Genomic DNA, 14,579 nt, shown 5'->3' on the forward strand with positions numbered 1-14,579 from the left:
GGATAAGCAAAGTTTATTGTTCCGTTTATCCTACTAAACACTTCATATTAGCACTATGTGCTTTACTCCTCAAGATGATGAGCCTTAATTAATAACAGCTTACAGATAATTTAAAGTCACTTTTATCTCTCCTGGTTTTTAACCCATTTAAGACAGTACTACACAATATTATCAGCCTCAGATTTTTGGCAAAGTGTACTACTGAAATTATAGTGCCGAGGCAATGTCGTTAAATGGGAAATTACCTGAAATACAAATCATTACACTAAAAGAAAGATAGCACCTGCCAAGGTAAGCTATTTAATGACAGCATGCAATGATGCAGTACAAATTCCAGAATACAATGAAACAGAAGATTTGCACAAACTCAAAGCTGGATTTGTCACCATGTACCACAAATTTATTTTAAAAGGTGTATGTGTACATTTCATTTATATTTACTTACACATAAATGAATAAATAAATATAGATAAGGAATTAATAATTTAAATTTAAATGCATTTTTAACAGTACTCATTTCACAATACCCATTTAACAATACTTCAAATAAATTGCTTCTAACTCTGAAGAGTTTGGAATTTTCTCAAAATGCCTCATAAATAGTACCAGCCCAGGCCAATAAAACCCACTAAAGTAATACTGGCATAAATATGAGCAGGACTGAACATACTAGTGTAATTTTACTTAACAGTTTCTAGTAAGTAATTATTACATGTCTATCAGCTGTCATCTTTCCAAACATTTATCATTAATTAATTATTATTATTATTTTAAATAATCACACTTACCAAATATGAGAAAGTTCAAGAATAGGTAGTTTTGACTTAGTGAAAAATTCTTTAGCTGCAGATCCTAAAAAATTGCAACAATTATTTTTAATACTTAAGGCAAGTGAAATCATTAGAAGACTCAGACCTACTATAAAGGTGATGAGTTATTTAGCAAAGGTTCTGGGAAAAATGACACTAATTACTAGGGTTAAATGAGGGAAAAGGCAAATTAGTTTCTAGTCTTCCTTGACTTACACTCAACTATAGTAGAATATTATCAGCAAAATGCAGAACTTCCTTCAAAATAGTATGCAAGCCTAAGTACAAAACAAAGTCTTTGTAACAGAACTGATGCACCCACAATTATATTTTGTAAAGAGTAACTTACCTGGTATAAATCCATTTAGATCAGGTTGAATGGTTTTAAACTGATTAACATAATACTGCCTTTGTTCATCAGTTATTTTCCAGGGGTCATCATAACTACTTGATTGCCTACGAATTTCATTTGCTGTTGTAGCTGATGCTACAGTTCGTACTGTTGTCTGGTCCTGAAATGAAATATTTTTCCTCAGTATTATCTACCTAAAATGCTTCTATGAATTCTCAACTTCTTGCCTTCAAAATATAAAGCATTGTTAAAACTCACAGTAGTTTAAAAACTGCAGGAAACCATCAGCAGATGGCATCTCCAGGATAATGGCAGGATATTTTTGCACACTGACACAATATGGAATGACCGCAGGTATGTAAGCAGAAAAAAAAAGTATGGCACATATGCATAAAAAGCTAAATACAAATGTTTAGAAGCCATAATTGTTGACATTTAAAAAATTAGTAGCTTTCATTTAATCATTCCAAATTAAGGCAAATCAATGAAACAAGTATCTGTTGGGCAAATAGCACTGAATTGACTACAGCACAGATACACAGTAAACAGCTGCAATGAAAATTATGAAGGAAAAAAGAAACTCAAGGATTGCAACATCAATCTGAATGAGGCAAATCAAATACCAATAAAGTGTCACACCTGGACAGAAGCAGGATGCATGGCTAAAAGAGCACTGGTTGGTGGGGTATCTGCAAAACTGACCCAATTTTCTTGATGGGGTGGTGGTGAATGGCCAGACCATATGGGATCACTAGAAGTAGATGAGCCTGAAATTAGAAGAAACATTTCCTTTTCAAAAGACAACCTTGAAAACTGAGAAAGAATTGTGGATATGGAAATATCTCCTGTCAGGGAGATATACTATAGAATGATGAGAAAAATGAAAACCAAAGTGCACCAAGGTGACCAAGTTCACCTCCTGAACTCCTCACTTCTGTAGATTTTTATATTATGTTAGCTTAAATCTGCACTAAAAAGACAGAACTGAGGAATGAGCTTATTGCAACACATGTAAAATGTAAATTGGACTTTATCCATTTGATGGGTTTTGAATGAGTTAATAAACACTCCACAATTTTATTTAATTGAAATAAGCAACACTTGTATGGACAAATGCTATTTAAAAGTGGCATATGATATTAGCATTTGACTTCATTATCAATATTAAACATTTTTTCATGTTTTAATTCACCATTCAAAGAACAAAGTCTTGGAAATTCCTTTTAAGAACCAGGCGTTTTGGCAGAGACAATACTTTTCCTCTACATCACTTCTACACTATCTTAACTCAGTTGCTTAAAAACAGGCCAAGAATAATAAAAAGCATCCATATAGAATGCTGATATCTGCTGTCTATTAACTATCTGACACAACAGTTGAAATTCACCCAATGCCCTGCTATAATCCACTTCTGAAGAACTGTCAATGTTCAATATCTTATTATTAAAATAACGATGAAGCAATTACAGAAAGATAAGGCCATCTACTGCTCTACATACAAAACAAATTTTTTTAAAATTGCCGTTGCAAATTAAAAATTTAAGGAACTCAGATAAGAGAGAAAAACCATTTAGAACAAATCTAGAAAAATTCCAGGACTCCATTCTACTCCTCGATTCCTGAAAGAAATGCTGAACTCCTTAAATCTAAACAACATTTGTGAAACTGATGAATCTACTCTTCTTGCACAACTAAATGCCTTCTCTTGAAATATGCCAAATAAAGTCATACTTAGGTAAGAATTTTTGCTTTGTATGCAGAAACTGACTTCCTTTTAAAAGACAGGTCAGCTTCTTGTGAGTTTCTGTAAACCCTCTGCACAAGAAACAGGACACTGATGTCATAAATTGAATCCTGCTAGTAAGATTTAATTTCAAGCAATAAATACCAAGAATTTTTTGTCATGATGTTGGTTAAAAAAACCTGCTATGACAAGTGCATTCATATAGAGGTAATCAATTTATGAAGCTGACAAACATCAACAATGTCAGGTTCCTGAAGCCTTTATGACACTACACTGCAGTAAGCAGAATGAAGGAAATCTGAGAATCTGTGAGGCATGTTGAGGACAACATCTTAAGTGACAGTATAATTGTTAGCATACAATACTGCTATCTAATACCTGGCAACATGCAATTACTCTTTCATTCCATAAATGAAAAGTAATAAGAAAAATGCTTAGAACCAGTTTATCTTTGCTCTTTTCCTACACAGAGTAGTCATAATTGTGCAGAACACATTTAATTTTGCATTATATTGAGTAAAAAGTAGCATTTGCATAAGGAGAATTTTTTTTTCTTGTGGAGGATTTTTTCTTTCTACGTTAGCTTTAATATGATGAAAAGGCACTATTAACTGCTCATTTTGTCTGAAATCCATCCTCCACTTTTGGAAGCTCCTGATGTGGCCTGGAGCTTGTAGTGACTTTATCCAAAAGTGCTGAGAATAAAGGTAAGGCATCTGACAATGCTTTATTTGCTCTGAGGCTCCTCCTCAGTAGTTCACCTAATTCTCAAACACTAGAAAGAAACTCAAGAGAAAAGCCCAGTCTCTTTCAGGCCTAACAGACAGTCAGAGGCAGACAAGACCTTCCTTTGATACTTTATTTTTGATACACTGACTTTCCCTTTCTCTACCTCTCAGACACTGACATTATTACCATTAACCTTTTATATGTTTACTCCTTCATTTCTCTCAACAACTGATCTTGGTACAATTCAATTAATATCTCACTTAGCACAGCATCTATTCCACAGCAGTACTTTGACAGCAACGGAAATGCCAGTAGCAGCAAACTGTGGTACCTTGAACATTCTTGCATTATTCTTCTTGTTATTTACCCTCCAGTGCAATGTTTTAGGACAGAGGATGGGATGGCTGGAGAACACTGGAGAAAGATTACCAGTAACCATGGAGACTTGCATCTACACACATACTCATGGACTGCCACCAGCCAATAACTCAATTTGACAAAACCAAATTGGAAATAGAAATGTGGAAGAGAAATTGGAAGAAAACTGAGTCACAGAGAAGACTCAAAGCCATTGATCTCTATTTATTTCATGATTTGTAACCCAATGAGGGAAACCTTCAGTGGTCTTTGTGCATCTTCATCAGTGGGAACACCTGCAACACCACTTTAAATTAAGAATAGGCCCAAGACCAACTATCAGATTTGAATAAGCTGGTGAAGTCTAATGCTCTATGTTTAGCATGAAGACCTAACAAATTCCTGTAGCTGCTCTCTTCCTACAGCTTGAATATCTTGTCAACACATTGACAACTTAAGGAAAATTATCTAATTTCCTGTGGAATAAATCTACCCCCTTTACTTTGAGCTATAAACGGAAATGCAAGAAATATTCTACCTAGTTAACATGTACTTTTCAATAACTAAACAAATACTGGTTTACTAGAACTAAATTTTCAACTAACTCTGTAAACTAAGAATTGCTTTCCTTATCATCAATCTGTGGTGAAACAAAACCAGAAGCTGAATACAATTCTGACAACAAGATAAAATGCTGGAGAGCTCTTATGCCCAGTAAGAGTATTCTAAAGCTTGCAACAAGGCCAACTATCATCAGTTACTGAAGCACTAACTAGGGGACAAAGGACTGTTCAGTCCCCTGCAAGCCCAGTAAATATCTTAGGGCTCTGAAGATGCAAGGGAGCTGTTAGCACAGTAGACATATTAGCATTCAACTTCATTATCAATACTAAACTTTTTTCCACTTGTGGACACGTTCCACTTCTGTCCCTGAAGTGTTCACAAATGGCTACAAAATCCCTCCCAAAGAGAAAAGAAAGAAGTATGGCTTAGGGCTGTAATTTCCCATGGATATTCAGATATCAACACAAAACTCTGATGTCATGCAAAAGAAAGCTAACACATATCCTAGGACAGAAGATCTCAGATTTTTTTAACTTGTTTTAGATCATTATTTAGATATTATTTAGATCATTATTTAGATACTACCAACATAAATATTCTGCTTTGCTTCCAGTCCCAACAGACAACAAGGCAATAAAAAAATATTTTCTCATTCTGACACACCACTCAACTATCATTTAAAGTAGGGAAGGATTCTTTCTCCCAAGTTTGTCAACATCATGATCTTTTCTTAAACTGCTAAATCAAAAGCACCTGAAACACTTGAGAGACTCAGGTTTTAACAGATTTGACTCTGACATTGCAGGATGAGACCTGAGCTAACTATAAATATTCTACTCAGGTAATCAATGTCTGTCACTGAATTTCAATTCCTGACACTAATGTAAAATAAATGCAACCTTTGGGGCTCCCTTTACAAAAATTCTTGAAGAGAGATGGTAACAAGCCTTGGATTCTGATTTCATATTTGTAAGCACACTGAGCTAGTGTGACAGTGCCTCAGAAACCAGTAATATACATACAAAGTATTAACACTACCCTAACTGAATTACGGTGACAGGACAACACAGTGACAAAAAATTGTAACATCCAAATTCTTTTGTTCTGTTGAGATGAGAACAGGTTTTCTTCCAAGAAACTGATAACTACAGCTATGAGTTAGATTTCTAATGCAAGACAATGTGTAAGATTTTTAAAACCAACAATTGACTTATTATCTAATAATTACTCTACAGCACAATTCAATAGAGAAAACACTGTTTAACTTTGCTCATAGTGTTAACATGAGAATTCATATAATTCATACATTGGAATGTTTGCTATGCATAAGTCAGAATCTTCCAGTTTAAATATATCTTTCTTCAACAAAAAAAATTAGATTTGATTTTTGCCCTTCTGGTTTAGGCAACATGCTGTTTATTATCTGACCCACCAGAAAGATTTTGACAATTGAGATTCCATTATTACAGTTGACAACCTCACTATGCGAAGTAATGTTTGAGAATAAAGTGAAATACAAGCAGAGACCTGGGTTCTCATTCTGCTTGGATCACAAATGAACTGGCACAGCCCTACCGATTCACCTGGTTTCTCAAAAATATCTTGCACTGGAATCAAGATGAGCTTGTAGTACTGATCTTAAGAAAACTAATCAGCACTCTATCTGGTTCTATCTAAATGTCATGATAACATAATTTTTCTATAAACACTGTCCTTAAAATGCAGGATCAAGAGGAGAGGGAAAAAGCTGAACTGCCTACAACAGCTGAAATTCATAGCAATAATTAATCATCTGCAGTGAAAAAGGATCATCCACAGTAAATTGCACTGAAAATTTTTGTTAAAGTAATATATGAAAAACCACTTTGACTTTAGCATTGCCAGAAGACACAATCCTTCTACAACAGCATTTTTTAATTACTTTAAATAAACTATGAACATGTTCCAGTATGGAATATAAAATCAGGGAATACTGAGCTAGTTCAGAAATATACTCAGACAACTTCTGAAAAATTTACCCATTAAACATCATAAACTGAAATATTAACATGGTATTGCAACTTTATTTTAAAGATAACAATATTGAACTCTTCAACACAAGGAAGAGTTTGCATACTGTCCTGGAGTATGTGACTTTTTAAGTTAGAAAAACTTCACAAGCTGGAAATCAGACACACTTGTATTTCAGCTTTAGAGAAACAAAAGTCAGCTGAACTACAGGAAAAGGAACATTGAGAAATCGAGTGCTGACAGTGCTTGGACTGAACCCTTAGAAGAGATTATATAAGCAATGAGCAAACTAATTTATTTTTTTTAATTGTAAATTGACTGGGAGGGACTTACTAGCAAACAACATTCAGGACACTAGCATAAACCTCTGCATACAACCCTTTTCACTTCTGAAGTTTTATTTTCTTATCCAACCAGTTCTCATAGAATCCCTGTTCCTCCATGGATGCTTAGAATTACAGAAGGACAATAATTGAAAAGTGACAGACCAATTTTGGAATATCATAACTGAAATAAACCAAGCAATCACAGTTCAATTTCAAACTACAACCTACAAAATGCAACATTATTTAGCAGTACCATCAAAATCAAAACCTGAATTACAGTTGCTCCCAAATTTATTAAGACTACTAGGTATCAGAAAAGAAAAGAGAACTTTTAAAAATAAGACATATTAAGGGAAAAACCTTTAAAGTTTGAATACAGTGATACAATAACAGGGATGGGCTTCATATTAGATGAAGAACATTAAAGGATGAAAAGCTTCACTGAAATAAGTGGTTCTACCTTGACAGACTGGAAATGCAGACGCTTCCATTGTTTACATAAACTTTAAAGAAATAAAATTAATTGTTCTGGCAATTCAGCTAATCTACCACAAATATAACTGAAGCAAACAATATATTATCTGCTGCTTTCCCTTGAGGTCCCCACATTTGCAGGTATGCTGACAGCTTCTGCACAATTTCAACAGGATTATCAGTTTTGTTTTTAAAAACTTTCCACTGGAAAACTTAAGCACTCGTTCCCTCCCTCCAAACCCTTAGCAATTCCCATGTGACACTAATAAATGGATCTGCCATATGTAAGACCACAGATTCTACAGTGCTGTTATCAACACAGACACTTGAATCTGCAAGAAAATTTCCAGGACCAGAAAACACAAAGATAAACTGTCCTAAACTCATTTATTATACTTATTTAACAATTCCACAACACTGAAGCATAACAAGACATTTATACCTGGTTGTACTTCACTAAATGGAGCCCAAAAAGGCCCAGGTGCAGCGAGGGGTCGCTCATTATTCCCTCCGCTGGGATGGCGGTTGTGCTTCCTCCAGGTATGCGGGGAGGTTGGTGGGGATTGCTGTGGTGAAACAACTGGAGATGTGGACTCCTAACAAAACAAAGGAATCTTTTAAAATTTTTACTACATAACTAAACACATAAAAGCCTATCTAAAACCATTACTTCTAGAAACAACCATCACTGCAGTTAAACTCTCACTTTAGACAGTGAAAATTTTTGTACTTATTAAAATGAGGGAACGGGAGAAGTCAGGTACAGTATAACTAGGACTGAACACATTTACATCAAACAATGTAATCTAATATATTTTTAACATGACATTCTTAAAACAACAGCAATGCTGAGTTAAATGGCTTAGATACAGAGGAAACTAGATTGTAAGATTCACTTCTGATAAAAGTTACATTTGAAACCAGATCTCAAATACTTACTGTGCAATTTATTATCATACCAAATGCTAATCAAACGATTCACAGTCATTTACTTTCATTTAAAACAAACCAGAATTAAGGATTGATGAAAAAAAAAAAAACACCAAATAGGACATTTGATTTTTTAACATGTAAAAACATAGATTCAATTTTTTAAAAAGAATGGTGCCAGCTAAGATATACTTCTCTGCTCTACAAGGCAATGTTGCCATAATTCTAAGGCCCACACTTCTCTTTAATCCCACACTATACTATACTCTCCCTGAACAGGTGGGAAAAAAGAGAATCACATGTGCCATTTCTACATGGAATCAGTTCTCATAAGACATTCAGATTACCATTTTACCTCATTTCAAATAAAATATAAAGGAAAAATAATTTTTATTGTACCAAGTATTCGTGTAGTAGAAAGTAATTTCTTCCCTATAGCTTTATATTTTGAAATTCTTGTTTGCCAGTTCTCCCTATTTGAACTGAACTGTACTAGTGAAAACAAGGAAAAAAAGCAAATCTTGAACTCCAAATATCCTGAAAAGTAATAACAAAGCCGAAAACCTCAAAATCTGTGTCAGCAGTACACAAAGTTGGGTACTCTACGTAAACAGGTGTTAGCATATTATCAAGTACCAACAGACAGACTGAATGTAGGCTTCCCCAAAATTACCCAAACTGATTTACTCTGCCTAATATTCAAAGACCATTAAGCTTTTTAAAAAAAATTACACCTATGAAAGTCTAAAAGTGTTTTTAAAAGTTAGAAAGCAAGGTATATTCTAAAAGTATATGCATCCTAACAAAAAAGCTTTAGAGCCACAATGGCTGGTAATTTACAATATGTTGATGTAAAGTTCTGCCTTTTTTTTTGCCCTCTGATTTTCCTACTCCTTGTGAAGTGAAGCCATCTTGGTTGATTCTGCAGATGAGGTATTTTCTGGAAGTTCTGATCATCAAGTCAGATTTCCTCCACTAAGTTTCTAGGCCACAAGATTTCAAACTTTCTATTCAAAGTATTTAAATCACGCTCATACATACTGGCAAAAAGTTTTACAAAATGGCTGGGAGCAATACTAATTCAGTTCAGCTTTTAACTGAGGGATCAGCTGACTGCACAGTATGTGTTACTGCTCCTCCACAGTACTTCCATCAACTCAATATCCTTTTTTTGGTTGCAGCTATGTGCCTTTCTGAAATGTGCCTGAAGATTTCTCCTTGTTGTATTTAGTTAACAGATTTATTTTCAATGGCAGGATGTTCTTATCCTCACTGGTACATGGGGACAAGAGCGGAAGGAGTCAGGGTTTTCAGAGTGCCACTTGCAGGCTGGAAAATGGAACTGAGGTTGAATGGCTACTGTACAACAGGTGATAGGTGCAACATGACACTGCATCACTTAAATCAATGAAAAGCTCCCTCTTCTATTAAGCTTTTAGTCATCTTTTCTCAAACAAGATTTGAGGGATGTTTGAATTTTTTAGACAAAATATCATGGACAAAAGTAGAGAAAGCTATGCTTGGACACAGATGTTATTAAAATAATCCAGTACTCTGACAAATCAGATGGTCCAGAAAGACACAGAAGAAAACCTGAGGCAGACAAATGTTTGATAGTCTGCCTAGAGGAAACGACTCACTACTTCTCGTAACTGCATGTGAACATTAAAACTTGACACACATTCATCATGAAGCAGCCCTGCCTCAGGTTGAGAACTCTTCAGTAAGCCTTTGCCTAACAGCTGGTCTTATGCTGCCAGCACAGGAAGGAATTGTAAGTATGATCCCTAATTTTAATTCTTCTAAATCTTTACATGTGGTTCATGCAATTCTGTAAAGCATGCAGTGACAGTAATCACATCATCAGAAGCACAAACATGGGAAATAATTAATTTTGTCCTCAGCAGGCAAAACAACATTATATCAGAATTCTGAACATTTACAGATTTCCCACAATTGATTTGGAGCTTACTGACTCCAAAAATATTTAAACAGCAAAAGCATGTCACCAGCTCTGATGTCAAACTTCTGGAAGGTGGACAATCCACATTTTTAGCTGTACTGTCATATAAGTCACACATTCCCAAACCAGTTTAAACCCAATTTAGACAGTGTTGCTCTGGCACCATCTTTCCCCTGCACAATCCCAGTCACTCACAAATACCACTCTAGCTAACTAGAATCTTAAGAGAGCTAAAATCCTTAGGTGTTTTTTTAAAACATATTTATATATACACATGCAAATAGGTGTGTATATAGCAAATGTCCGGGCCAAAACGCTGCTAGCTTGATGCAAATGTAAAGAAGGAAGATGAAAGCCAAAAAAGGCTGGGGAGGAGGTGGGACAGTAGAAATACTGACTCCCATTCTAACGCAGTCATGAGAAAACACAGTGAGTAGAGATTTACTGAAACTGCAATTATATAGAGGTTCGTTTACCCCTTGTATATAGGTCATTAAGTATGTATCTGCTTTTACACTGGATAAAAAGTTATCAGTTTTAACTAGGAAACATGGTTTATTGTACAGTTTCCACTACAGTTTTGTCTTGAGCTTCACACTTCTACCAAAGAATCAAGAGTAGTTTTATCAGAACCAATATTATTCTCAGCTGCAATGCACATTTGCATAAAGTGCATTGAGAGTTTATGAAAGCGTTTCTTACAACTGAGCACGTAGGGTTCTTTGCTTTCACATGTCCAATCTACTAATATAAGAAATTGATTTTCAAAGCTTGAAAAATCCAGAATCAGATTTTTAAAAGATAATTAGGATACAGAACCTAACTTATCTGCTCTCCCAAACTGTAGTATGTAAGAATAATTTGCATTATTTGGCGTACTGGTAGCTCAGACATTTGAAGTTACCCATCAAATCTCTTTGGGAACTACAGTGTGTAGAACTCAGCGTCTACACACTGTAGTAGATGTTTATTAGATCAGCTACTATTAAAATCTTATTTTTATAATTTGCTTAGTATTTTCAATGCAATTACATTTAAACATTTAAACCACTAGTTTTCATTTTCCCTCTTGACAAATCTCGATAAAAATCAAAGTAATTACAACATTCTGTATTTTACTATGTTAAGCCACTTATCTCTTTAAATGATTCCAGAAAATATCTTAATAAAAACATGGTGACATAAATGGTTAATGTTTCATGTTGAATCAAACTAATGAGGACAATCTTTGTCAATAACTAATAAAAAAAATGTTATAGCTACCAGGCAAAAATTAAGTAGAGCATCTTAAGAAAAAAAATCACGTTTAAAAACATTGAAAAAGCATTTTTGTCAGACTGGAATTACAAAACTGAGACCTGAAGTACTCCTAACTTGGATATTTTTGAACTGACAAGAAGTTACTAAAAATAGCATGTTAATTAAAAAAGGTGATATAATATATGACTAACAAAAGAGCCTTAGTACACAAGTAAATAAACCGGCTTAAGGCAGCACAATAATGTGCTAAAGGGACAATTCTGTCCAGAGGGATCTCAGCCTCTCAAGGGCATTATAAGCATACATGAGACAAATGAGATTATAAGCCTTTTCCTGGGTTGCACACATCAGGCCAGAAGAAAACTGCCTAACAAGAATTCTGGCAATGAAGCCAGACATGATATCTCAAGAATAGTTTTAAAGGTGTTGTGATCCAGGTCCTGATATCATCCAACCTGTCTATGAGTTAGTCACCAGATTCATCATGAAAAAAGATTTATTTAGAGATGGCAATTGCACAGCAGAACCCAGGTTTTTTTAATCAACTGGCCTTCAGTTGATTGAAAGAACAAAACAGCCCAAGGTTCAATGAGAACTTCTCCACCTACAGCACATTTTTCAAGGCAGGATGTGTGGTTCAGCCAAATGAGGAAAATAATAATTAAACCAGAAACAAATGAAAAAGGGATCAATCACAGCATGAGAAATTATACTGGTATTTTTGTCATTTCCTCAACAAAGGAGCTGCTCCACATTTAACCTGAAGCTGAGCATTACCTCAGCAGGTGTCATACAAGATAGTTCCAACAACGTGGAGATTAATACAAGGATCTAAGGTGTAAAAGAACTGGCTACAGAAGGGGCAAAGCTGGATTGTGTTAGAATGGAAATTACAAGATTGAAGGGAAGTTTCTAATAATGCTCTGGAAGGACTGATTTGGACAATAACCTGATTTGATACTTTAGGTAACCAATTATGCACACTACATAGCATGCTTACAAATTGTAAAAACAAATGTAAGGCAGCAGAGAGATGGATCCCTTTCAGGACATAGGGAACAGTCAGCTATTAAATTTTAAAACATAAAATACAGTTTTTCTTGCATAATGAATGTTACTATCAAAGGCCATAAAGAGAAGACTGGATGCACAGGTCATGTATCAGACCCCTACAGAACGTCAAGTATGACAGATTTGCTTTATTCACAGCTGCCAAGGTATAGGAGGTGAGACATATCAAGCAAAAACAGGAAAGAATCCTACCAATTAGTATTAATACTGGTCAAATATCACTTGGAACAAGAAATACAAATGTAGCAAAACATTTTCAATAAATGCAAATTCAAATTGGATCACATGCAGAGAAGGATTAAGGATTACTGGTAATGACTTTATGAAATGAAACTGAGACTATGTATTGCTTTGTCAAGCAAAACAGAGCTAAAGTGGAATGCAATAGTTTCCCAGTAAATACTGGTAGTGCCCTGCATCAAATACTAATGACAAAGTTGTTAAATGAATAGGCTGAGTTAAGTGGGAATTCCCATCATATTCCCATGAATATTCCTACTAAGGCCCTGGAATAGTTTTTCCCAACAAAGCCAGTGTGGAATAAAAGGCTTTGCAGTTTCAAGAGAGAACACTGATCTTTTTAAAAACTTCATATAATAATAAAATTATATGAGATCTTTTCCAGTTCTGTGCTTGTAAACACACAGAAATTTTATCTGAAATTACCTGTTCAATCTATAAAACAGAAGTGCACAGAAACAAACTACCAGACCTACTAGCAGAACTTTAAAATAAAATCACACTGGTTTTCATACAGCTGAAAGAATTGAAATTCTTTATCAAATTCTGTCTGCTACAGGTACCAAATTTGAGCTTCTCCTCCTAAGGCTGCACTGACAGCACTAAATCAATATGATCTGGAGTGCCAGTAAGATGCTTAATGCACCCATAGGCAGAGGAGCACCTTCAGCTTTACCTTTTATTTTCAGGGGCATAGCAAGTTTCAGCCTGTGTTTGTCAGATAGGTGTTTTTCAGATGTTAAAGTCTCAGTATCTATTGAAGCCAAATTACCTCTTTTGCAGGAAAGGGGGTAAGTATTCTAAAGCAGTACCTGATCAACATCAGATCATACTAAAAAACCTAAAAGAGGTATTTGTTTTTTGGCTTTAACAGCAAAACACAAAACGTCTCCAACACTAACAATATTTAGTAATTTCTGATATTTAGTCATTCTACCTTCAGAAGACACAAAATTCTTCCTAATCTCAACATTGCTGCTATTCTATGAAAGTTTTCAGTACAATAACATTTTTAGTAATATAGCTGCTGCTATCAAGGTACAGATATGTATATGCTACTGTGGTAGCATACCTATGTCACCAAAGGGCTTGTATAGATGTCACATTGTCAGCAGAAGTGCTCAAAATCTACTTAGCCTCTATTTCACAGGAATAAGAAATTCTGTCAGAAGGAAAAAAATATTTTTACCCAGTGTTTTATCTCCACTAGGACGTGCAGTTAACATGCTATCCAGCGAGTGATGGCATCTTTCATTACTCAGCTAGACTCCTAAAATCAGTTCTGCAGCTTCCATGACAGCTGAGCATGACTTCAGTCACCTTCTAACAATATTAAAAAGATATAAACTTCTGCCCGGTGCTATATTTATAAATTAAAAAAGCTAGGACAAAATCATTTATAGCTACTCTTTGGAAACACAACCTAACTGCTAATCATTTGTGATTATGAGATATTATACTATGCATGACAAATCTCACCAATACAGAAAGCTGCACATAAATGAACCACTTTTTAAAGGTGAAGATTAAGATACCTTATGATGCCATAGAAAAAATACTTCAGCCATAGCATTTTAAGAAATCAATGTATTTTCAAGCGCTGGCCACATTCTCAAAGCCACAAACAGCTTAAGAAAAAACAAACCTCCAAATTTGCAAATGGAGATTCTAACAAGTACATGATAAACTCCATGAGTGAAATATCCAAGCTTAACTGACATACTCCTCCAGAAAGAAGAGTGATCCCTAG

At 34.9% G+C, this 14,579-nt stretch overlaps 1 protein-coding gene across 14 annotated transcripts in view; it reads right to left on the reverse strand.

Annotated features, from left to right (window-relative positions):
- Positions 1-14,579, reverse strand: part of REPS1 (RALBP1 associated Eps domain containing 1) — a 63,992-nt gene that overhangs the window by 27,782 nt on the left and 21,631 nt on the right. For 13 of the 14 annotated variants that reach the window (XM_059468808.1, XM_059468803.1, XM_059468801.1 and 10 more), the window contains exons 4-7: positions 7,808-7,961; positions 1,801-1,928; positions 1,159-1,321; positions 789-852 (exon numbers count right to left, since the gene is read on the reverse strand). In XM_059468808.1, the coding sequence (XP_059324791.1) occupies positions 789-852; positions 1,159-1,321; positions 1,801-1,928; positions 7,808-7,961 (509 nt within the window). The remainder of the gene's footprint in view (positions 1-788; positions 853-1,158; positions 1,322-1,800; positions 1,929-7,807; positions 7,962-14,579) is intronic. The other variant, XM_059468804.1, reaches the window with a different exon arrangement.

Source organism: Ammospiza nelsoni, chromosome 3, assembly GCF_027579445.1.
Source record: "Ammospiza nelsoni isolate bAmmNel1 chromosome 3, bAmmNel1.pri, whole genome shotgun sequence".
Classification (NCBI taxonomy): domain Eukaryota; kingdom Metazoa; phylum Chordata; class Aves; order Passeriformes; family Passerellidae; genus Ammospiza; species Ammospiza nelsoni.